At 33.8% G+C, this 25,961-nt stretch overlaps 1 protein-coding gene across 1 annotated transcript; it reads right to left on the reverse strand.

The window, feature by feature from the left end:
- Positions 1–1,038: 1,038 nt before the first annotated feature.
- On the reverse strand, positions 1,039–25,826 carry LOC120336141 (uncharacterized). Its single transcript, XM_078120493.1, has 36 exons — positions 25,692–25,826; positions 25,156–25,312; positions 24,608–24,697; positions 24,194–24,297; positions 22,912–23,077; positions 21,095–21,208; positions 20,353–20,489; positions 19,086–19,493; positions 18,346–18,459; positions 17,497–17,772; positions 16,923–17,231; positions 16,610–16,709; positions 16,082–16,196; positions 15,342–15,518; positions 14,737–14,950; positions 14,340–14,442; positions 13,776–13,922; positions 13,079–13,243; positions 12,839–12,921; positions 12,482–12,572; positions 12,299–12,363; positions 11,843–11,976; positions 11,601–11,697; positions 11,234–11,301; positions 10,647–10,781; positions 9,767–9,898; positions 9,283–9,419; positions 9,053–9,188; positions 8,666–8,760; positions 8,324–8,448; positions 7,767–7,843; positions 6,838–6,972; positions 5,932–6,072; positions 5,055–5,176; positions 3,893–4,028; positions 1,039–3,413 (listed from the first exon to the last, which is right to left on the reverse strand). Exons 1-36 carry the CDS (start codon positions 25,798–25,800, stop codon positions 3,261–3,263), a joined length of 5,067 nt encoding a protein of 1,688 aa, XP_077976619.1. The 5' UTR covers positions 25,801–25,826; the 3' UTR covers positions 1,039–3,260.
- Between the last annotated feature and the right edge of the window lie 135 nt (positions 25,827–25,961).

Consider the following 25,961-nt stretch of genomic DNA (forward strand, 5'->3'; position numbering starts at 1 on the left):
ATGATAGTCTAAATATAACTTTTATAGATCACAATGACGCGTAGATAACAATAGCTCGTGCTTGCTAGCAATTCTAAAATAGAAAAGGCTATCGTAAGTGGTCTTAACACGAGCCCATCGCACTAAAAAATTTAAATTGCCCAAAAGATCGAATACAATGGCTGTCATTAAGGATGCTAAGTATCACTACTTACAAGTATTTGATTCTTATCCGATTCCTAAATTTTCAATTCCGATTCTCGATTCTGAATCCCGATTCCTTGATATATCTTTCCGAGAAAACATGCCCACCTAAGCAATACCATATGAAATCAAACAAGAGAGCTAAGTTCCAATATATGAACGGACAAGAATGCCAAAACTAAGTAGTATGGGTATCCAATCTGTCCCAGGAGACAAAATCGCATAAAAATAGAATCCATCAGAACCCACAGAGATTTTAGAAATGAGGAAACGTAAATATCTTCTATAGCGAAGTATATATATATACGAGTATATATATATATAGTAAAGTTTGCGGCATCGTAGAGCGTAGCAACTCAACATAGCAGTAAAGCAGTTTATACATACCGTATATCTGAAGGAATTGCCGCAAAACGTTACACATTGTTTGCAATCCAAGTGTTAACCTCGAGAATCGATTTCAATGCATCGGAGTCGATTGTGCGAAGAATCGAATCCGGACACGATTCCGCCATCACAACAGGGTGTAATAAATATTACCGAAATTTTCCCGTGATTTCAAAATAATTGCAGTTTCCTTATATATTGTTATATATCCATGGGTGCTAGCTCGGAGCGAAAAATAACAGCCGTATGTAAAATAATACCTAAATAGTTCTGAAATGAATTCAATTCCTCGTATTTGAATAAAAGATAAGTGCAAAATTTAACTTGATGCTGCTGATACCAACAATGCATAATTTCTAGACATTTGTGATCGCTGAACTTTCTAAAACGCACCAGATCAGATTTCTACGCAATTTTAAAAGCAGTTTTTACATAAACGCGATAATTTTCATAAGATAGAACTGGAGACAAAGTATAATTAATATATTAATTTGGAATATATACATAATGAAAAACCAAGATATTTCCGATTGCATAAGGATACTTATGAGAGAGAGATAAAAATAAAACAAACTGAACAAAAATCTAGAAAGGATGATGAAATTTAAATAATATAAATGAATTTAACAAAAAATGGCGGCAGTAAAAGATGATTGAAATATTTAGAAAAGTCAATGAATATTTTAAAAGCGTCCTAAATAGCGCTTCTAAATCAAAATTTAGTTAAAAAGGCCAATTTTATGACATGCAAACGACAGTTTATGAATATTGATGCGTTGAATAAAGGTAATAACGTCGTTATAATAACGCGGTAAATTTCATAGAAATGCGGACTATGCCCCATTCGTGGATGACCATTGATGACCACATGAAACGTAAATGTCAAACGAACTCAATATTCTTTAACAATTCACATTATTCAACAATACATAGGACAAAAGCAAATTTTATGTTTATACTATTTGTCATAGAATTAAAGGCAAAAAACTTTTTTAACACAACTTCGAAGGATTTTAAGAATCGACTTTTACTTCAAAGATAAATTTTGTTAACCTAATTTTCTGACTCCAACCTTCGAAATTTTATTAACCGGGTCCCGAAAATTTTGATACTTCGGACATTAACTTGAACCTTTATCTCAAAATTATGCTTCGGAAAAAGAATGCTGATAATCTGTCATAATAATATAGTGTAGAGAAACTTGTCCACTCAATTATTCGTTGCAAATACTTAGCTGTTGGAAGATGCCACAGCCGCTCAATGGTCAGGCGATACTTCTGCAATACTCTTGCATATATTTATCGTTTGAGGAATTCAAAAAAGCGAAGCGATGCGGGGTAATTAAAGGTTCGACGACACGCTTGTTGCTAAGGCTTAGTGTGAGCTGCAACTGTCGAGCTCAACACAATCGGCAGATGAATGTATCGCCTGGCTAGATAAACTAGGAAATATTGGTCTATCTATGCAGCAAATGTGGTTAGGGTTATAAATGTTCAATTCACTCCTCTAATTATAATTGGAAATATATGATAAAATTTTAATTGTAAATCATAAGATAGTCTATATGTAATTTTTTCTAGATCATAATGATTCGTAGATGACACCCTACACCGCATCGGCACCGCATTTTAATATAAAAGTTGTAAATCACAAGATAGTCTATACGTAATTTTTATAGATCATAATGATTCGTAGATGACACTCTGCACCGGCACCGCATTTTAATATAAAAGTGCTCTCTGGATAGAGATAATCTATGAACATGGATAATTGAGTTTTTGGAAACAGTTATCATCAAACGGGTACGGAAATTTTTCATGATTTAAAGACATACGTAATCATTAATTTCTATAACTAAAACTAGAGACAAGTTATATTCATATACTATATATAGCGATAAATGCTCTATTAATCTTGAAAACATATATCAACAAAAAATCAATATATTTTTGATTGCATGAAGATAGATAATGAAAATACAAATTAAAAAAAGTTAATATAGCAGTGGAGATAAGATTTAAAAACAGTTTGCAAAAATAAAAAAACGAGCAAAGCATGATTGAAAGAATTATCATTATTGAAGAATTGAGCTAGGCAATTTTGAGAAGATTACTAATAGACTCTTCGTCTCTAAGCGATTCAAGAGTCTTGCTGCAACATAGATACATTTCTGTATACGTGTGCAGCAAGACTCTTGAATCGCTTAGAATAGTTATCCTCACTCTTGCTACAGCATACTTTCATTATATGCATACAGTATCCCGACGCATAGGAGAAAGGATAAGTAGTTATTCACGCAGAAGCCCAATCATTTACCTATTGACTTGCTATTTGCGAACTTTCGTATAAAAGACGAGTTTGGATTTATATAGATTATTATAGATTATATGCAGCAGATTTAAAATTAATTTAAGGAATTTTATAACTTGTCAGCATTCGTTTATAATATTTTATAAGTGCATCTCAAATAACATTTTTAGCTTGACATAACTTGAAAATATTAACGATAAATATACATAGAGAAAATACAATAGTAGGCATAAAGATTAAGAATAAAAAGTTTATTAAGAGCATTCATGTCTTGAATATGCATAGATCAGAAAAGTCTTCCCAATGTTCCACAATATAATTCGTTATCTGTTCTACTTGCACAATGGAAGCATTACAAATTAGAATTTAATGTTTCTTTTTCATTTTGCTTTTCTTATTGCACTTATATTTTCATACAAGCTTTCACTGCCAGCCGAATCAGATACTTCTTGTGCACGATAGGTTATATATTCATAAAGATTGAATGAATCAATATATTCCAGCATAATATCGTAGCAGAGTTTATAATCATCCTAGGAAAAAAATGTAAATACTCAAGTGTAATACATATTTTGATATTTCTAAGTATGTTGGTTCATTTATGGAGTGCCTATTTTCGGTATTTTTATATTGTATTTATGTTAATGAGCGCCGATTTGGAAGGAAAATTAATATTTACATGCCGTGACATTTTTGAGTTCGACAGTTGCCGTATTTTATTTTTTTAGTCTTGAACTAAATGGACACACACTAGGTACGATAAAACCATTCTGCCTCGACTTTTCACGTCGGGAATTGCATTTAATCTACGAATATTACAAATATAATAAGGTATATAATTAGGTATATTCTACAGTTACATGGAAAACGAGATTAGCACTCTCCTTGCTTTTCAAATTTGTAACATAAATTTTATCATCAATATTTTTTTCCAAACGCACCGCAGTGATTTTATTGAATATTGTACGTTTGAGTTACAGGTGAAACATCAATAAATATTTGTACAGTGTACCTCTGTTAGAATCATTCCGGGTCGGCAATCTCGCAAGTCTTTCACAGTTTGGAAAACATTGATTCGTTTTTCTACTTTGAATCTTTCACACAAATTGTATATTGCGCAAAATACGCCAGTGCGTCCTGCTCCATCACTATAGAAATAAATTAAAAGTTGATACAATACTATGTAAACGTATTTTTATTGACATTAGTTTAATATAAATAAACACATATGTGTATATATAATTAACAAATAAATCTAACAAATGCCTTGAATTAAATACTCCCGAATAGCGCGTTTCCCAATAACTCGACGAAACTTCACCAAAGACATTGCACCTGTTTACTTTTGCACTTACCGACATTTGCATCCATAGATTTCAGCCCCCGCATATAGATTGCACCCACGGACATTTGCACCCATGTACATTTGCACTCACGGACATTTGCACCCACGGATATTTGCACCCTTGCACATTTGCACCAACGGGTGTTTGCACCCGCGTACATTTGCACCTACGTACATTTGCACCCTTGCACCAACGTACATTTGCACCCTTGCACCAACGTACATTTGCACCCGCGTACATTTGCACCCTTGCACCCGCGTACATTTGCACCCTTGCACCAACGTACATTTGCACCCTTGCACCAACGTACATTTGCACCCTTGCACCAACGTACATTTTCACCCTTGCACCAACGTACATTTGCACCCGCGTACATTTGCACCCTTGCACCAACGTACATTTGCACCAACGTACATTTGCACCCTTGCACCAACGTACATTTGCACCCTTGCACCAACGTACATTTGCACCCTTACACCAACATACATTTGCACCCTTGCACCAACGTACATTTGCACCCTTGCACCAACGTACATTTGCACCCTTGCACCAACGTACATTTGCACCCGCGTACATTTGCACCCTTGCACCAACGTACATTTGCACCCGCGTACATTTGCACCCTTGCACCAACGTACATTTGCACCCTTGCTCCAACGTACATTTGCACCCTTGCACCAACGTACATTTGCACCCTTGCACCAACGTACATTTGCACCCGCGTACATTTGCACCCACGTACTTTTGCACCGAGATAAATGAGCACCCACAGACATCTGCACGCAAACGAGAAGGTACTTGTTAATAAATATGCAGAGGTTGCCTTACCTGCAGTGAACGAGCTTCTGTTGTTGTGAAAACTTCTGGAAAATTGAAACCAAGTTCAACACAGATGAGATATCGGGAGACCTTTCTGAACTCCAATTCGGATGCTGGTAGTGCATGATAGGCTGAAATAGAGGAGATTTTTTTTTTAATAAAACCAAAGGTGAGTGTATAAGCTAGACCTATGTTTGTAATTGGTACTGGGCCCCATGGATAGGTATCAGTATTATAGGGGTATCCCTATTCAAACTATAGTTATGCATAGAATTAGATTTTAGCTTATTAAAAATGTCATATTATCTTATGATTGCATTTCAGCAGGCGCCATAAAAATTAAAAATGGTAAGATCTACTGAAACTATGCCATACGACCAATCAAATCGTTTCTTATTAGCCATTCAGAAAAGCCCAATAAAATAAAAGCAAAAAAGATCACAAAATATTTGTATATATTCATGTATACGGAATGAACAGGATAACCGCCAAATGATCATTTGGTCTTCTGTCAGCGGCAACCTTAGACTGTATGTACTGCATACATACTATGTGCATCCAGTGGTGGTATTCAAATTTTTTGTCAGCCATTTCTTCACAAATGTCATATTTTCAGCCGGTTCTGTTACAAACAGAACATTTACAGTAACCAGTAATTTTAACCGGTTCGCTGATCTTCTAAAATTTCGCGAGACGGTTCAATAGAACCGGTGCGAACCGGCTGAATCCCACCATTGTGTGCATCATACTACTGCATTTTGGTGATGTAATATGCGCCAGTGAATACCTATTGAAGCGAGAAATGAAGCAGTTCGAGTCCAAACGACAAGAAAAATAGCTTCTTCCAAATGAAGTTTATTTTTTTCTTTCATGGTAAAACACATACCTTCGATTGCCTATCTTTCGTGACAATTAATCTGCGTAAGATGATCTCATTTTCAGAACTTTCTTCAATCAATTCAACTCCAATGTTGCCAATTTGCAGTCTGCCACTGATTTTATTAGGAAAATATTGGAAGCATTGTTGCTGAAAATTGGACATATATTTGATTATTTTTACCAAATTCCCAGCAAGAAAAACCCGAATAAAACTTCAAAGTTTTGAGCTAATAAATTCCAAACTAAGAAAAGAGATAACTTAATTAAAATAAATTTAATCTTTCAATTTATTTAATCATCATTTAATCAAAGTTGTATTCGCAGAGACTAATATTAATTGCTCAAATATCTGGTACCAGGCATACTACATGTCCATGCATTGAGAACAAAATGCCTAGGATATTTCATACCGGGCATGTCAAAGAGGCTCGTCATTTGTTTACGCTACCTTATCGGTCGGTCACCTTACCTCATTTTAAAATATTTAATATTTAGCTATAACGTATCCTTCCCTATCTTGTTATATGACTAATTCATCGCACTACTGATGTCGGCGTACTTTCCCTTCGCCCAAGATGATTAATAATTTTTTTCTTATATGGGATCCTGTCCTATATCACAGGCCTACTCAACTGGCGGACCGCGGCCCGAATTCTTTATTTTGGATCATTAGCTCCACTTTTGAAGTTTCTTTTTATAAAATCACTTTTATAGATCAAAATATATATGAAAAGAACTATAACGCCATAATAAACATAATAGCTAATAATCATTAGTCGGCCGAGAAAGTGCGTGTTTAAGAATGCCAAAATATAATTTATGGAAAAACCAGACCCAAATATTTTTGAAGTTTTGTTTGCGGATCTTCGGTAAAAATAGTTGAGTAGCCCTGCTTTATCATATCTAATCATACCTTTCCTCCTTCCATTATTTGAGTCAACATAACGATTACACTAACATCATTGTCCATTATCCCTCTCCAAAAATATTCGACAGTTGATTTCATTGGTCCCTGCGCAGCAATCATTTTACCTCTTTGTCCATACGTCTGAAGAAATTCAAAACATTTATTTGTCAATGATATGATGATTCAATTTCATATCGTTGGCTGCGTATGAATATTGAATTGACTGTATATCGAAATTTGGTTGTCTCTATTTGTATATGATTTGGCTGTTTATGTACATGGCATTAGCTGTATATGCAAATGATATTAGTTGTAGTTGTATATTTGATTGACTTTATATATGTATATATAGGATTTGGCTGTATATTAGGGCTGGGCATTTCGAATCGAGTATTCGAATCGAATATTGAAATATTCGAATCGGTACAGAGCAAAATTTTGAATCGTCGCCATCTTGTTTTTTTCTTTCCGCTAATGGTCGAGATAAATTTCTCAATTTTTTTTATTGAAGACATATTTTTTTAACGCAATTCGGACATATGACTATTTTCGGCAGTGAGTTATTGATGGAAACGTGTTTTTTATTGTGTGTGAACTCTCAGCAATTTGCCTGAGTGATGTAATCTATGTTTCCAGTAATTTGTGTGTCTGAAGGACCTAGTACAATAAAAAAGTGACATACAATTTTATAGTATTCAAGATTCGATTCGATTCTGAAATCATCGGGTATTTGAAAATGCCAAGTCCTACTGTATATACATATGGCATCACTTGAGGACAGTAGTTAGTTAGATAGTTAGATATATATATATATATATTCAGTTGACTGTACATGCATGTGGCATTGTCTCTATATGTATAATATGATTCGTCTGTATGTGTATATATTTGGCTGTATTAGTAATCACGTTACTAACCCTACCGAGCAATGTTACCTCCACAATAGAAGCATTAATGTACGGTGTTTCTTTGTCTTCTGGCATTTGAACAACTGCGACTTTGTTTCGTTTGTCTGTGAATATAATAGAAAAGTAGTTTGTATAAGTTTCTTTGATGAAACTATATCTTTTTTCAAAGTTATATATACTTTTTTTCACCAAGTTGATTCATTTATATTAAAATAAACTGTTAAACATTTATTCTCAAGGGCTATCTATATTTTGAGTATTATGCTTTGTTTTACTTTTTACGCGGGCAAAATAAAATTTGTTTTTGCTGGGAAATGCTTCTGACGTAGTAAGGTTATATCCTAAAGCATAATAAAGAAAGGCCATGCTATGACGCTACGCACACACAACACATAATACCAAATGTTCGATATGAAAAATTCTTAAGCAATTCATTCATTCAACTTTTCGCCCTTTAACCGAAAAATTTGCTTGAAGGTTGGTTTCACACTGTGAATTTATGACATTGTTTGCTACATTTAAAAACAATTTACAAGTTTTATGTAGACAGTTTAACAAATGCAATCAATGGAAAATACGCTTACATGGAATAATGTCTTGATTTCGATTCATATTTCTGTATTCTTCTCCGTCGCCATCTTTCTTCAAACTCATTGGTGGAATTTCGGACAGATTTTGGAATTCTAGTAGAAGTTGATCCGCGTTGTTGCTTTTAATACAAATTACACTTGTTGTTGGCAGTTTTGTTGTAGATATACTCTATTCAAATATTATGAATTTTTCTGAAACAAACTTTTCCTTATTTGACACTTAGTGAACTTATAGATAGTTTTATAATTGTAGTTGTTGTTTTAAATTCATCGCCGAATCATCGCTTGGCACAAAAGCCAGTTATATTTAAGTAAGTTATTATATGATAAATTTACCGTTGCATTAGCTGTCGAAAGTGTTCATCATCCATATCAGTTTCATCAAAAAGATGATGTTCAACCAATAGCTTGTGCACTAGGATATATTGGTCCTGTATATGAAATTCTGGTATGATCATAAAGGAATTGTCAGTCAAGAATTCTTTATTAGATTCCTAATGAACTCACTGGAATTTGGAAACCGTTGCCAATATTCAGGACATTCATTTTTAAGAGATAGTTCTGTTTTGATAAGTAAAAATCATTAAATATGCTAAAATGGAGATGGTTAAGGGAAGCTACAGAAATTGCAAAAAATGCACATACGGTAACATTAACACATGTAAATTTGACCAATAACAATAAGCATATCTGATTCCTTAATAACTACAGTGTTTTACATACCGCGGTTTGGACCATTTCTACTCTTTGTCTTCTCAATGTATGAACACATTCATAAACGTCAATAGCGCTTTCTTTTTCAACTTCATTCAGAAGATAATCATACGCAATGTACGTACCGGTTCGCCCGGCTCCAGCACTGTGAAATAAAAAGTATTGAAGATATTCATTTAAGCATTTCTTTTCTTTATATACCATTTTATTTCTATTTTTTATCGGCGTTTTTTATTTACCTGCAGTGGACTATTATTGGTGTTGAACAATTAATTTCAGAAACTGCTTTATGAAGTCTGAAAAAACCTGATGTTGTTATGGGGACTCCGTGATCAGGCCATGTTGTGAATTGAAAATGAGTTATGGTTTGCTTCAGCTGAAATAAAATATATTAAATATTTTATTTATATTTCTAATTTGTTTGATTCCTAATACACTACACAGTGGAATTATAAGATAGACTTATTGTATTTAAAACGGCCCAGATACATGAATTTGGAAGGTAGAAAAAGCCAAGACCGATCAATGTTTACGTGAATCACTCAGCAATGACTGGTAATCTCGACCACAACTATTCCCGCTGTATCGAACGAGCGGGGGAACCTACTTGGTGTACCAGCGATGCAATACTGCAACGTCATCCAAAAGAGGTAAGTATTCAACATTATTTTTTTTGTGTGGTAAGTGTGGAATAAAGGTAGGCTATACTTCAATGTAGCATACCCCATCAGTGGAAGTAGCTTCAAAAGATCGTCTTATATAACTTCCGACGTGTGTTTTTTTGACAGTCCTTACGGAAATTGATCCATACGACGCTGTTCTATCGACATCTGGCCAATACGTTTCACATTTTTTCTATAAATAGACAATTCACAGAAGTTTAAGTAAGCTGGTAGAAATACTTACCAAGATTCTAGTTTCTTATGTATAACCAATATGATACGATAAACATAAAGAAGTTCGTCGTAGAAAACCGCCAAGACTTTTAAAATAATTTTAACAAGTTGAAGTTTTATATCATTCTATTAATATAATCTGTGAATGATCCGTTGCAACCCCAAAGAATCCCCATCTGAGGATCCCGGGATTTTCGGCCTTTTTTTCCATCCCGCTCTCGAGGTTATTTTGAATATAATCCCGGGATTTAATACGTGAAGTAGTTTTATTTTAAAACAATTTCACTGTACATTTCGTAAATTGTAGTTTATTTGCATTTCAGTTGTAACTAAAAAGATATTCAAATTTAGTCAAAAATGTCAAGTTTTGAAGAAATAGGCTCAGAAAGAGGCTGTTGAGAATGAGCGATTTTGATGAATTGATGGTGACATTGTTGATGCTCTTATGTTTTGCGTCAGTTTTATAAGAAATGAACACCAATGCTTATAATATTTTTGATGTTTGTGTGCGTTTTTTCTTCATTTTATTAATCCGAGATTGGATGGTAAAAATTCTTGGAAATCCCGACACCAGGATTCAAATCCGTTCTCGAAATAACAACCCTAAATCATATTAAACTCCTTTTTGATGCACTATAGAGCAAATTGGCGCGCGTTTGCTCACAATAGCAGTTTATTCGTTGTTCAAAGATAAATACAACACCCACCTTTCCCTTTTCCATCAATCCGGTTAACATAACAATCACGGCACATTTTTGCTCGATTACCATCCTCCAGAAATCATTCACGGTAGCAGGTAAAGGACCTTGACTTGCAATGAATTTCTTACGGGTTTCATATCCCTGAAAGGTTTGAGGTTGGTTTTATTTTCAGCATCACTTGTTTCCCCGAAGATAAGACTCGGTTCTATTTCTTCGAAAAATAACACTATAGCTTATTTTTGGGGGATGCCTTATATTTTCAATTATCAAACACAAAATTACAAATTAGAGAATTACGTGATTTTAAAATATACCAAATGACATTGTAGGATTGTTGCAGAGGCATTTTACAGCGTCACATTGGCGTATCACTATAAAATCTTGCCTTCTTCAACCAAGGATCAAATAGACATTTGACTGGCAATTGACTTGGCAATAATACGCACAATATGTGAAAATCAAAAATTGCCTACAAAAGCAATTGTGATATTCAGGATAAACATAGTTGTCTCCTCGCGAACTTTAATTTGGCCACTTACACATTGTATTCTTTGCAATAAAAGATATGAACATATCCGTAATAACATACGTACATGAATATAAGAAGCATTTATGTAGTCTTCGTCACCTTTCGCACTCAGTACAACCCGGGTGGAATCGTCTAAAAATATGTGCGAAAATCAATGTACAATCAATACACAGTAACACTCCAGCGGCGGTGTAGTTAGCCCCGAAAAAATTCCCCCGAAGAAAGTGGGACATTGCTTTTGCATGTATCTTATAAAATATAACCTTTACCACGTACAACACGTCAGAGTCGCACTTTTGACTCCTTCGTTTTTACCATACAAATATGTCCTCTCATTAGCCTGTGATCTAATCGATGACACGATTTTTATATCTGTATTGTTCTAAGAGTTTAAAATATACCTCACACTACAGCGATTTAAAATTGCTTACAAGGAAGAATGTTTTTATATCTGTTCTTTTTCATCATGTTTGGACGAGATGCGATTTCTTTCGTTTCTTTTATTAACTTCACAACTTCCTTCAATTTCTAAAAAAGAATAGTTTATAACGCAGTATAATTGTAATACGAATGCAACTTCAACAACTATTCGAACAAGTAAAGAATTTATTGAATTTTAATTGCTTGAGGAAAAATGACGTAAACTTTTAGATTGTCGTTTCAAAGCTCTTACTTCAAATTGGATCTTGAACTCTCCATTGTCACTAGCTTTCATTCTGTTATAAGTGGTCAGGAGTAACTCGGCATATATTCGAGTTTCATTTTCTATGTCTACCGTCTCCTTTTGTAAGTTTTCATATGTGAGATCTAAAAAAGATGAACACATTTCCCAAAGCCTATGAAGTTAACCAAATAGCTTATTTTGGAAACGTCAAAATAACCTGTTTTTCAATTTTGTACGCAAGCAAACTACTGATTCCCAACTGGCAAATCAAGTTAATTAATGGAATGTTTTTATAGGTATTTCCACATTGAAGTAAACCCTTAATTTTTATTTATTTTTTGAATATGCTTTTATGATGCGACTATATGTTGAAATGTGGCATTCCGGTGTCATATTATTGTACAAGGAGGCAATTCGGAATTTGATATGCGTGATAAACGGAGTTTAAAACAAAATTTATATTACCTGGTGATGTTGCAGTCTCGGACATTGCAATGCTTGTGTCTGTTTTATTTTTTGATGATTGATGCCTAAATATAATGAAATACAATATAAGAATATCTTATGCAGTAAAATCGGGGCATAACGTGAACAGATATTCACAGGCATCAGCGAAATGAACACATAAGAACAAATAGAAATAATTACCTTTTGTAACAGACAAATAAGGTAATTGTCCCTGCAATGGCAACAACGACAACTAAAATGATGACTACAATGAGCCAGGTTGTTGAAGCAGCTGTGAGAATACAAGAATAATAATCGATAAATTAAATTTTATCAAGTTGGTGGCAAAATAGATAAATTACACATACTATAGAATATAGATTATTTCGGGTTTAAACATCTTGCAATATGATAAATATACCCTTCGTTATACACGATTAAGCAGAATCTCTCCGATCAACAGTTTTGGAAGTCGGAAAATGACTTATTCTGAAACATCTCTCATGAACAACCAAAGCCATTGTCGGATGGGTATGAAAGGTTCGCTACAAGTATTACCGTCAGCTTTGAATGATTGTGTAGCGCTCATTCCAATGTGTACCTCTCCATTTGCGCCGGGAGTTGTTGTGACCATGGTATACCTAAAATATTGAATACTTGAAAATTTCTTTGCAAAGAGTTTTAGGATTTTAAATACGACTCTTCAATCATGAAAATAAATCGATCTCCCGAATGATAAATTTGGATTTAAGCTCAATTTCATCGAATAAGCGTTTGGATAAAAACAATAACTCTTACTCATAGAATTTTCCCTCATTTAAAGGAAAATTTTTTGCAGCAAGAACCATCTGGGATATTTCTCTCTTCTTTCTTTTCATGTTTTGTGCTGCACTGTGAATATCACAGGAAGTTGACACATCATCACCGAGAGACACAATAGTATCTTCAAGTGGAATGTTTGATCTGTGAAAAAGAAATTGTGCAGAATATTATGATTTGTATTCCACTGGTCAAATGAAATGAAAACTGTAAGGCGGAAACCGATCTAATAATACCTTAAATGTAAAAATTTTACGAATACTTTCTGCTTGTATTTTTGTTAAAAAAAGCGCTTTCAGCCAAAGATATAAGATAACGCGCTTTTTGGAGGCCGAGCTATACAATCAAATCAAAAAAATTGTTTTGGGCAATAAAATAAAATTAAAAACTGAAATTACCGAATCAGTGATACTTATAACACATCTGGCAGTATGTGCCAACCTTGCGAATAAATTTGTGAATGTTTGGAACAAAATGCCCGACCCGACAAGTAGTATCTATAAATCAAAGCTGTGTCTAATTTCGTTGTGCAAAATGGTAACACTCAACCTGATGTAACAAATTCGATATGAACCAAACATTTTCTACCTATAAGATAGAAGCTTTACACGTTTCATTGAATTATGTTTCATGGAAACATGATATTTTCATGGGTCCGTTGTGAACACGTACGAACCTTGCTATGGCAATGTACTTCTGACCCACATGCGGTTTAGACAATTTCGAATTTGCTTCTGCTTTCTTCAAATCTTCAATTGTGAAGTTAACGGAAGAATGCTTGCTCTGTACTTGCTCATAAATGTCAACGACAATAAAGATGCAACTGGAAATTGAACAAACATTTTTTCACCCTGTTCGGTGAATTAACATTTCATACCAGGGTATGAGGTGAATGAGTTATTGGACTCAATGATAAGAATTTGATTTCATTGAAATCATCCAGTTTATGAGCTCAAAGTTATGATTTGACAAGGTTATGATCCTGCTAACAGTTCATGAACTTTTGATCTGCAGTGTGAAAAATACATGAGCAAGTAAAACCGCCGCTAAATTTAATTTATCGCTTTACAGAGCAACATTCTCTATTACTTGTACCGTATTATAGGATGCAATAGGTTGTAATATAGGATGTAATAGATTTCTACGTATTTGTTATCTCGATACGTGATTCTTAGTTCTAAGCTGACATACGCAAAAACACCTATGACGTAGTTTACTTACTCATACTTATTCTACCTACCTGACTGGGCCATTGCTCTGGTCAATGGCTTGAATTTGAATATTTCTAGTTTTTGTGTCGCCTTTATTCTCCAAAATCTCCGGTGCGGCCACAACCGATGGAGCTTAAAATATGACAACATTAGTAATTTGCATGTACATAGTCACAGTGGATGTTACTTTGGTGGATATCATCAGTTTTCGAATTACACTCGACTGTCTGTTGGCTTGCACAAAGTGAGTTATTATTGACAAGTGTATAGTATTACAAATTACTATGTTTGTGACTTTTCTAATTGTTATCGATTAATAAACTATACTGAGAAAGCGATTGTTTCAGAGGATAATGAGAAAGACGACTGCGTGTTTAATAAATCGAGGACTGAAGAAGGAAATAAATGTCAAATCTGAAGCATTACCTTCTGTATCGCTTGTGCAATTGCCAACAGCTCTGGACAAAATTCCTGGTTTATCACAAGCAATCGCTTGAATGAACACTGTGTAGTTTCTATTCGGACTCGTATTGAAGGAATGGTTTTGAGCGGAATTGAATGAAATATAAAACGTGTCATTGTATTTCTTAGATTCCAAATCTTTGGATCCAATTTTAACCAAAATTGAATAAGCTGAAACCTGTCATAAGGAAACTAAAGATCAATGAATGTTGCCTGTGAAGCCATTCTAGGCCCTCAATAAATTTTTACGGTTTCTAGAACTTCCGTTTTTTATTGACATGGTTAATATGAGTTAAAGCCTCAAAGAAAACTTGCATTGAAATGTTATTATTTTTGATTGATTGTTGAATTTGCTCATTATTGAATTTTTTCATTTGTACTTCAAACTACAGTGAATGAATGCACTTGAGGGTTTTAAAAAGCCTTGAGATTTACAATGTCTTGTACACATTATCAGCTTGCGTAGAATGGTCAGGTTGGATTTAGCGTAGACAGGGGGGATTTAGTACATCAGGTTAGTAATTTCTTACATGAATTGATTCTAATGTAAGACATAGAAAAGAACTTGCCTTGAAGCCAGTGATGTATTCCGAATCATTTGACTTCGACCATGAAATCTTACAAGTTTTGTCACCTCGATGTTCTTCGAGCTTGATATCTGGTATCACCCCAGCTTGATTGATGCCTGTTTTTACTTCGACTGCTTTTCCGTCGTTTACCATGCATGTTTCGAGGCAGAGTGACACCTGGAATGAGTTGTAACAAATATGAGTCTTCTAGATATCCAACTAATTATTTTATATGTAAATATTCGCTTAATTTAGGCCGTAAGAGCATTGAAGTAAAGCATAATAACAGTGCTAGAATATGGCGCAGTAGACATCAGTTGAAGTGATGCAATTATATATAAACAATCAAGTGTGTGATCGGTGATCAGTGCAAACATCTTTAAGTTTTTTTACTTTAAAATTTCGCCAAGGGCCTTGTGAATATTTCAGCAAAGTTGAGCAGCAGATCACAGATAAAATTTAGGATAACAAGAGTAAAATTAAACCCATAATTCCTACAAAAAAACGCATATCACTATCGTTTACATTTTGCTATTGTTTCCTATCCAAAGATATATATTGTTATTCTATCGAGTTTGGGTCATTTTGGCGTTATTATTATCCTATCGGTATATATACTCTATATCAGCAATTGAAATGATATTTGAAAACAAGTTCATCAGTCAGAAACAACCATTTACGCAATTTCAAAATTAAAATTTCTATCCAACATATTAAACATTTCAAATTTTTGACAATACCTCCACAGTATACAACGATGTTTGCGTAAGGTTTGTAAAAATTGTTTCAACTGTTTGATTATCAGATGGCGTGATCTCGATCGTGTTTTTGCCATGCTGTCCCGATATTGTAATCCTGTGTAAAAAGAATGGGATCTTTGAAAACTAGCTAGTCGATCTAATCCGATTCGACCAAGCACAAAAATATAAAGTCCAACGGTAAACAAACGCTAGTTTTCATAGCAAACAATCACTACCTTCAATATCTTTATTAGATGTATGAAACCACCATACTCATATGCGGTAGATATCACATGCTAACATTTTATAATGTTTATATATAAATATATGAAACAATCGGCGCTCCTGAAGTATGTGCATCAAGATGGCGCACAACCGGAACCCTAACCTGGTACAAATACTATTTTCAGTGCGTCATTTTGGTGCACATACTTCTGGAGTTTCAAACAATCCTCTGAAAGAGCCAGAAATCTCTCAAAAAGTGAGGTTTATATTGATATACCTATGATTTACATGAGTGTGTTATACCTGTGTTTTATATGAGTTGCTTCAACACCGGGAATCCACCTGACTTTAATGTCTGAACTGCAGTTAGTTGATGATGCAGAATATTCAGGCATTTCAATAGCTAAAATGAAAATTAATAAAATACTTATATGTTAAATTAAATGTTAAATTCAGGGCGAATGCATGAATAGATTCATTAATTAAAACATATATATATATTGTGTTTTCTAGAACTTCATTAATAACGTTTCATTCCAAACCAAATACACGATTTCAAATTAACAATTGTAAAATTGCAGATATAACATTAAATTGATTTGTTACAATTTTGTACCTTTAGCTGTTTTGGTATTTCCGGCTTCAGTTTCATCTTCTCCCACATAATTAGTCACACGGCAGCTATAGATTCCTGCGTGTAATTTGACTTGACCACTTGACACAAGTTTTTTGAAATGTAATACCGATTTTAATGAGGAATTCATCTGGTGAACATCCAAATTCCTATTCCTATCGACGACTTTTTTCCCAAAATACCATAATACAGAAGGACTAGGAAATCCGGTAGCGTAGCAAGTAATTGTTTGGTTCTGCTTTGATGGGATCGCAATACGAGATGGAGTTATATCGGTGATATTTGCTTTCTCTGAAATAATTGAAATGGGCGAAATGATGAAAACAGATCAAATAGACAACTAATTTAGTTTGGGTTGTTAAATTTTTTCGTATTTTTATGCAAATTTCGAAATGCCATGCAGTTTATTTAATTCTATCTTGCATAAATATTTCTTTGTAATGATTTATTGTTGAAAATTAACGATAGAAAATAGGAAAACCAATGGTTAGATGTTTTATCACAGAAAACAAGACCTTCCGATGTTTAGCTTGAATGATTTTTATGGTATACCCACCGTGAACAGCAATTGTTATATTAATGACGCGTTGCGCTTCTCCTGCCACTGCTTTCAACATGTACGCATGCCCTTCAGAAGCTGAATGCATCGGGCCAATTATAAATTCAACGATTCCATTGCCGACTGATTTTTTATCAAGGATACTTGAATTGCCTTCTTTGTAAAGTTTGATTTCGACTTCGCCGAGTTCAGACACAACTTCAAGAGTTATTCTTACTGATTCGCCAATAAGAGTGATATTTTTCGATTGAGTCGCAGTGATGGACAATTTGTCTAAAATGTTCAATTGAAAATAGTTAAATTTTGGTTTGTTTAATGGGGAAAATAGAAAGAAAAAAGCTCGGCATTTCGAATCGAATAGAAAGTTGCTCGAATCGGTTCAGATGAAAATTCCGAATCTCCGCCATCTTGTTTTATGTTCGCCAAATGTTGAGGTGAAAACTACAATTTTTTTAGTGAAGCCATGCTTTTAACATGCAATTCTGACACATGACTTTTATCTTCCGTGTGAGTTATTAATGAAACATGTTTCGAGTAATGGATTCTTTGTTGTCGTTAATTTAAATGTTTGGAGGACCCTTTACATTGAAAATATGGCATACAATTAAATCTCTTTCAAGTATTCGAGATTCGATTCTATCCGAAAAAATATTCGAATCGATTCTGAAATTACCAGTTATTCGAAATTGCCCACCCCCAATAAATAGTATACGACGACCATCAATCTGTTAGTCGCATATGTCGCATTGTCAAAACTTGACAATGTCCCTTTGCAATCGGCAGAAATATTCTGACGACAATTTGTCCATGGTCAGAAAAAGGTAAAGTAGTTAATGGATTTCTCACTATGGTCACAATATATCCCGCTGTATCCGTTATTACAAATACATGCCATCTGACACCCGATACTTCTGCATCTTCCTCCATTTCTACATTGTATTGAGCGACAAGGATCAGTAACTATGATAAAATACAACAAGTATTGATGTATGGATGAATTGTTATAGATTGAATAAGTATAAAAATAATTGCAACAGCACAAAACACCAGGTTTTCATTCAACCAAATGATATTTGGTATAAACATCTTAAACATTGACAAATAACACCTTTCACTAATTAAGTGCTGAGTGGACAATCTGTCAGATCGAAATCTCTTATAAGATAAGAAACTGGGCAGGATGGCTTGTTCTGATGAAATACCAGACAACAGGGGGGAAATACATGATTTGTCATTTCGTAAAATCTATAAAAATATTTGACAACAGATGGTAAAGACCACATGAATTAAACACAATATCATACATTTTCCCTGGTTCCCAAATTGTGTTCGTAAACATTAAATTCATAACAGAGACAAATATTGAACCAATATATCGGAATTAATATTATCTATTAAACTTATATTGCCAATTATTGAAATGTTTAAAATTTAGTGTAACATTCTATGCCAATTCAAGATTTTCTGAAGTCTACCTTATTGTTTCATTCAAAATCTTAAAGTACTGATATGTAATGTAATGATTTACTCGGTTTTCAGTTGCAATCAAATGCAATTGGAGCCAATGTTAGACGTATTGCACAAACCTGGTAATTCACAGATAAAACCTCTTTTATCATCATTTGTTCCAGAAAACCAGAGTAGATCTGTGTTTGATGCTCGGACACTGGTATTGAGATATAGTTTAATCCCCGCTCCAGGTTGTTTACTTGCCCATTTTTCAAATCCACCAACAGAGAATGGCGTGCCGTCAAGGAATCTCCATGAAACACTACTGTCTTTCTTCGCACCGACCCAGAAAGTCATATTATTGACTGAACCAAATCTTGTTTTAATCGCTGCTGCTATGTATTGATGAGTTTCTTCTGCTTTGATCATTGCAAGCGTGGCATTATGATTCATTCTGAAGCAATAAGACTCAGCGTCGTAGTAAGTTCTCTTTTCCAGGTAGTTGAAATAGTATTTGCAATTTCCAGTTACGTTGAATAGGAGTTCTATTTGCAGTAGAATACAAAAAAAGATTTAATGCTGCTTTTAGCTTGGCACCATTTCCGAAAACTAAAACCTCTGGGCCCTTATTTTTTTATGTTTCCTTACGCAACTGAGCATTGGCAATGAATAAAATTTTGTCTGAATGACATTGATTTGAATGAAAATTGTCTGAATTTTAAATTTGGGATTCGGTCCGATGTTAATGCCCTGCAAAATGGTAATAGGAAACAAAAATTTGTTAACAGCTGTATTTTGACAACAAAATATTGGTAATGCATAAAACTTCTGCTCAGTGAAGGACAGTTATTTGTAGTTTAAAATACAAGACTAAATTATATATCAAAGTTTACTCCAACCCAACGCCTAAAATTCATTAAATAAGTAATGCGACGAGCCATGGTGGTTTTGAAATGAAAATTAAATAAACTAAACAATCTTCATGCATCAGGTGCATTTAATTACAATGCTTTACCTACACGTATAAATAAAAAAATATTTTTGAGTTCATATCTTTTTATTTTTAAAATTAACGCGGTTTGAAAGTTGCCGAACGGTCACCAGAAAAAAGCGAATGATAAACAACTGTAATATCGAATGGGATTTTAAATAAATGTTTAATGGGAAACTGTCCATAGCTAAAATAGGAAATATTCAAAACTATCGCACATCTATTGATATTACAATAATCAACGTTATGAATATACCTTGTGAACTTTGGACTCAATGGGCCTAGCATCAAATTTATTTTTACTCTTCTTGTACTAATTTAACTGATTTGATTTGTATAGTATTGCTCATTGGTCGCTGAATATGACATCGACTATTCCCATTTTTAAGCATGCCATAGTTAAACATCATTACTTTTTTGACAAATGCTGAGATACTTCGCACTGCAATCAACATCAGCCCACTTCCCTTCATACATTTTTTCCAGCGTAACTACACAATCTTCTTCTCTGTTCTTAGGGTTAGTTGGTTCTGTCCAACCCCCAATAAACCTGCAAAAAAGTCACAATATATGAAAACAATTAGTTTTGGTTACCTATTTACGCGTAAAATATAAGCGTAAATTATAGAGGCATATCATTTCAAATAACGTCTCGAGTCATCATCTAATTACATACTTTCTGTTAGGTGCCTATCAATGCGATGGGTTGATAACACATTCATTACATTGATGTGAATAAGCGTTTCCTGACGTGGAAGATTTCTCCCAGGTGAGGAATTTTGTTGTAAATATTTATTTATTTGAGAATAATTTTAGCGTGCATTAACACTAATATTCGTTACTTATTCAATATTGAAGCAACACCCATTTATGCACACATTAACAATTATATTTATTTAGTTAGCAAATATTTACAATATTAAAATAGACAAATGTCAGAGATCATAACCCCCTTATCACTACTTAATAAGCCATCAAATGATAATTAAAAACAAACGGTAACAGAGATTTTATGCGTAATGAGGTGTAGGCAAAGGCGAGAATGCAAGAAAAAGTTTTCATTATAAGGATGGTGAAACCGTTTACAATCTTTTTTTCATCCAAATCTTCAAGCGATAACAAGTATTTACACAACAAAAGCTTCAATCTGCTTACCAGTTTTTATAGGTTGCTTCCGTGCCATCTGACCAAACCCATTTCCTTTCCATTTCAATATCGTTCAAACTGATGTAGTATCGTTGTTGTTCGGCATCACTTGGACTGGCTCGCCTGTATCAAAAGTTATCTATAATCTTACTTAAAAACTAGTACTCACTCCTATTCCTATTTTCGTCCGAATAATTATTTGTTTACTTTAATGATACAATGCTAATGTTGTATGTATATATGTTCATTTGCCTAAAAATATAACAGTATCTGCATAATATTTAAACAGTATATATAACAGAGATGGGATAAATGTTCAAGACCTTACTGGCCTAAGACACGGATGTGCAACATATACAAGTATAACAGCAGTTTAGGACTGCTGCGTTATAATAGGACAATCGACATGAATTAGACTATACAAATAAAACGTCAGTAAACTACACAAGACAAAGGGGTATGGCACAACGACGATATGTACAATAGTCACGTTTATGACACGTCCATGTCCCAGGTTCCGGTGTGAAAGGATGAAGACAGGGTATAAGTCGCTAATTGATAGGTTTTTACCATAAATCTCACGAAACATCTAAAGATTTGTTCTGGACATAAACTCGCCAAAAACTAACGTTGGATGGGACCACGACACGAAATGATTAGATACCTAAATGTTGATTGTTTTATTATACATAATGCAGCTCTGAATGCAATATTGTATTGCAAACAAAACTTACATATCCGTACTGGATACAAAGTAAACCAGACAGCAATGCTCAAATATATGAACAAATTTTGGTGGAATAACGAGCATCATGTGACTTGAATGAAGGAAATTAAAAGATTAAACAATAGCGTTCTAGCGGCTGGGCTTTATAACCAAATAGTCTATGTACTTTTTGCACTTACGCTGTTACCGCTATATGTTATGTGCGCATCATGATAAATACAGATCAGCCGCTTGAGTGGATAAATACATGCAATCGATGATGTCATATATATATAGATGATGAACTATTGTTCAGCCATAATAGTACAGTGGCGAGAAACTAAACATATTAAGGTTTGGTGCAAATTATCATTACTTTCGTTACATTTTATTTAAATTAAAATAATCACCATATTATTTTTGTAGAGTGAATCTAAGCGTGTTGGCAAAACCGGGTAGTGTTCTTGCGCTAACAGAACCTCCAAAACGGCTATTGGTTGAAATATGAAAATTGATTTGAAAAAGGAGTAAAGTATATGCGGTAAAATGCTATGAAATAAGCATCTTTCAGCGGCAAGCTTCCATGTGTTTATTGTGCACAACGAAACTGTTCATGGTGCATGAATACATATGATAAGTTTCAAATCTACGATGTCATAGTGTTCCAAAACATATGACCTCAAAACCTGAAAATTTTTTTTTGACATTTATTGAGAACAGTGGAATATTCAAATTTCATCGAATATTGAAACTCAAGACTATTGGACTCATGTGAATTCTGTAATTATATTTATAGTTTCAAAAATATTATAGGTATCAGGAAAAGTACATCGATAATTTTGGTGCAATAAGCCATTAAGAACTAGATTCGCATTTTCTGTTTCGAAAATCAAATTACTAATTTCAAATGCGTACTGATATAACGGAACTGGCACTTTCTCGTTTACTTTCAGTTGATAGCTCTCAACATCGATTTTAGCACATTTTCATGAATAAAAGATAATGTTTGCTTGCATAATACGACTTTATCTCGTAGGTATAGTTTGATATGTCTAGCTTGTGGTTTTCGGAATGATGTGATCACATAGGATTGAAAACTGAAGAATGCAATAATACTTACTCTGTGTTGAGCTCCCGAACGATCACATCGTTGATTTTTGAGTCCTTTATTGCGACCAATTCCGACCCTCTTTCATTGCATAACTTTTTACTCTCAGTGTAATTTCTCAACGTCAAATGATTGAAATACAGTTCCATGTCTTGGTAAAAGATGATGTTGTTTGCATCTGAAATAATGCAAGACATTAAGAACTCAGCATTTTCGTCGGCCCTCCCGAAGTATGTGAACCAAGATGGCGCACAACCTAAATTCTAATCTGGTACACAAACCATGTTCAGATTGTGCGCTATCTTGGTGCACATACATCTGTAGGTCCTTTTCGTCTACTACCACTAGTCTATTTAGCTGGAAGTCGCAACAGAATTGAAGAATTGCGTCACTCAGTTAGCCTACTTCTAATAATATTCATGGAGGTCGGCAGATGGACTCCAAACTTGAAACTCGTCCTATGGGAATGAATCTGAATCTGATGAAGAAATAAACTACGAATAATATTATTCAAGTTAAGCTCGTCGCATATGTCGCATATTGTGCTTCCTGATTCATGCCCAAGACAGACTTGTAAAGACTGAGGTTTTTCATAACAAAATTTTGTTATCATTAGGTCGCTTTTTTGAATAAAACAAGGAATCCGTAATAGTATTTCCGATACGCAAACAAATATAGGCAGGTCATCGCGTATGATGAGGTTTGTAATCAAGGAAGTGAACTCGAAAAAAGTTTTATTCTAAAAAAAAAATATATATGTATATATATATATATATACAAGGGTGGTCGCTAAAAAAGCAGAAAATTTGTCAAACATTTATTTTTACAAAGAATAACTGTTAAGATTTTTTTAAAGGCATATGTTTTATTACACTCATAGATGCTCAAAATGTCGTGCACCAACTTCCGAGCAGTGTCTTAACCTATAGAAGTCCATTCTTGGACTGAGTAAACACACATTTAATTCGTGATCTCATCTGACCTTAAAATTTCCTGTCTTTCTAGCTTTCATTCTGTATGTATCTATGAATTTTTTATATTTTGACGTTAATGCGACAGCTTAAAACGGCAGTATGTACTGGTTGAGATGGGTACTCGTCCTTTGAGCGAAATTCTTGAAGATTATATATATTCCTATTTTGATTCAAAATAGACTTGACAGGGAGTTTCATAATTTTAGATAAATATTTAGATAAATTTTTAGAGGACACAATGTTTTAAATTTATCAATACTATGATCCACTTCTACAATTGAATCTCGAAAAAAAAGTTAAAGTATGAGTAGGTGTATTACCTGACTGACAAACATGATATCTTCCTCTGGAACACTTTGTTCCGATCCACTTTGCATTGGCGTTTTGAAAAAGTGGACATTCTGTTTCGGCAGCTACTGTTACCCTGAATTTATTTTTAAAACCTAATATTATTAAACATTGAAAAATACCTAGGTTGACAAAAGTTATATGAAGCATATTTTTCATAAAAATGACAGGAATACATACGGTCTTCACACACACTACAACATACTTCGGCAGAGTGTTCACACATGTTTTCTTGGAACAATTATAAACAAGTATGTTCTTATGCGTTATAAATTATCTTTTCAGATATGGGACTATCATTTTCATTACAATATTCTGCACCATATAATTTCACTCACTAATTATTGTGTTACCATGATTGTTGCCGTATATGTAAATATTCTCACCAATTGCTGTACTCCATGTCAGAACCGTCATTCCATGTCCAGTTGGTTCCTGTCCAATTTGCGCCAATCCAGGTATTCATGGGAAGAGGCCTATTATAATATATGATAAATCAATATTTATCGTTACTTATATTGCTTCATAAATCAATGCCGAAAATCGATGCACAATGGTAGAATGGGTATTGGTAAAATATTTTCGAACAAGTGAGCGATGCTCAAATATATGGACACGAAGTAGAAGGGAAATAAATAAAGTAATAGCCTTCTAGCGAAAAATACAATCTTTAGCCATTGAAAATTTCAAAGCAATTGATCCGGTAGTTAAAGAGAACAACGATTTTTTCAAAACGATACAAACAAAAATACTAATAACTACAAGAACAACAACATCATGGTAACAAAACGATCCATATGTCCACTCCGTGTCCAATAACCACTGATCAGGATAAGTTTTTAATTAAGAATGCATTGCAACGCGTTTCATAGATTAGCAGAAGCTTATTGACAGAACTATGGAACAATGAAAAGATTGTTGATAAAGGACCTACTTGATCATTTTTTGTAACTCTATTCCCATTTTCTCATTTTTAATTTCGACAAGCCACGAATTCCTTGATTCACAAAAAACTTTGGCTCCAGGATAAATTGATGATGTTTTGGTTGCTTCCAATCTGTATGATCCCACAATTTCGGTTTTGTGTATCTCTATATGAAAGAGAGTCATTAATCAATTATTTTAAGATATCGAGGATTTGTATACTTACTTATATCATTTAGTGATCTTATTCATAACATTTCATTTGAGTTTTTATAAATTGACAAAATTACCAATAAATAATTTGCATCATTTGAACTAATCCCTCGCAAATTGTCACCAAGTTGTGTAATTATAACCTCGTCGGCATATGTCTTAAGCCTAGCATGTTGATAAGTTATTGTATGCGGATGAATATTTCCATCTATACTATAATATATCCTTAAAAGATAATTTGTGAAACGCTCCAGGATTTATTATTTACTTAGGCAACAAGCTTAATAAGAACTATGTTAAAAGCAATTGAAACGCATGACCGATATAACTTACCTTGCGGCAGTACGTTGACTGGGAAAACCAGTAGAATCAAACAGTTGAGTAGAATCATATTCCTTAGCTTATAGAACATCTCATCTTTCTTCAAATGTCTAAAGTTCATACATTTATTTATACAATATATTGACGTGTAAGTACTTTCTAACGTCTGAGAAAGACAAAAAATTGAAAATCTCAATGAAGCTGGCTTATCTAAGCCACATATTAACAGATTAGTATTTTGTAATACTGTATATGAAATAAATAAAGTATTGTAAATGTTAA

The sequence above is a fragment of the Styela clava genome, chromosome 2 (genome assembly GCF_964204865.1).
Source record: "Styela clava chromosome 2, kaStyClav1.hap1.2, whole genome shotgun sequence".
NCBI lineage: Eukaryota > Metazoa > Chordata > Ascidiacea > Stolidobranchia > Styelidae > Styela > Styela clava.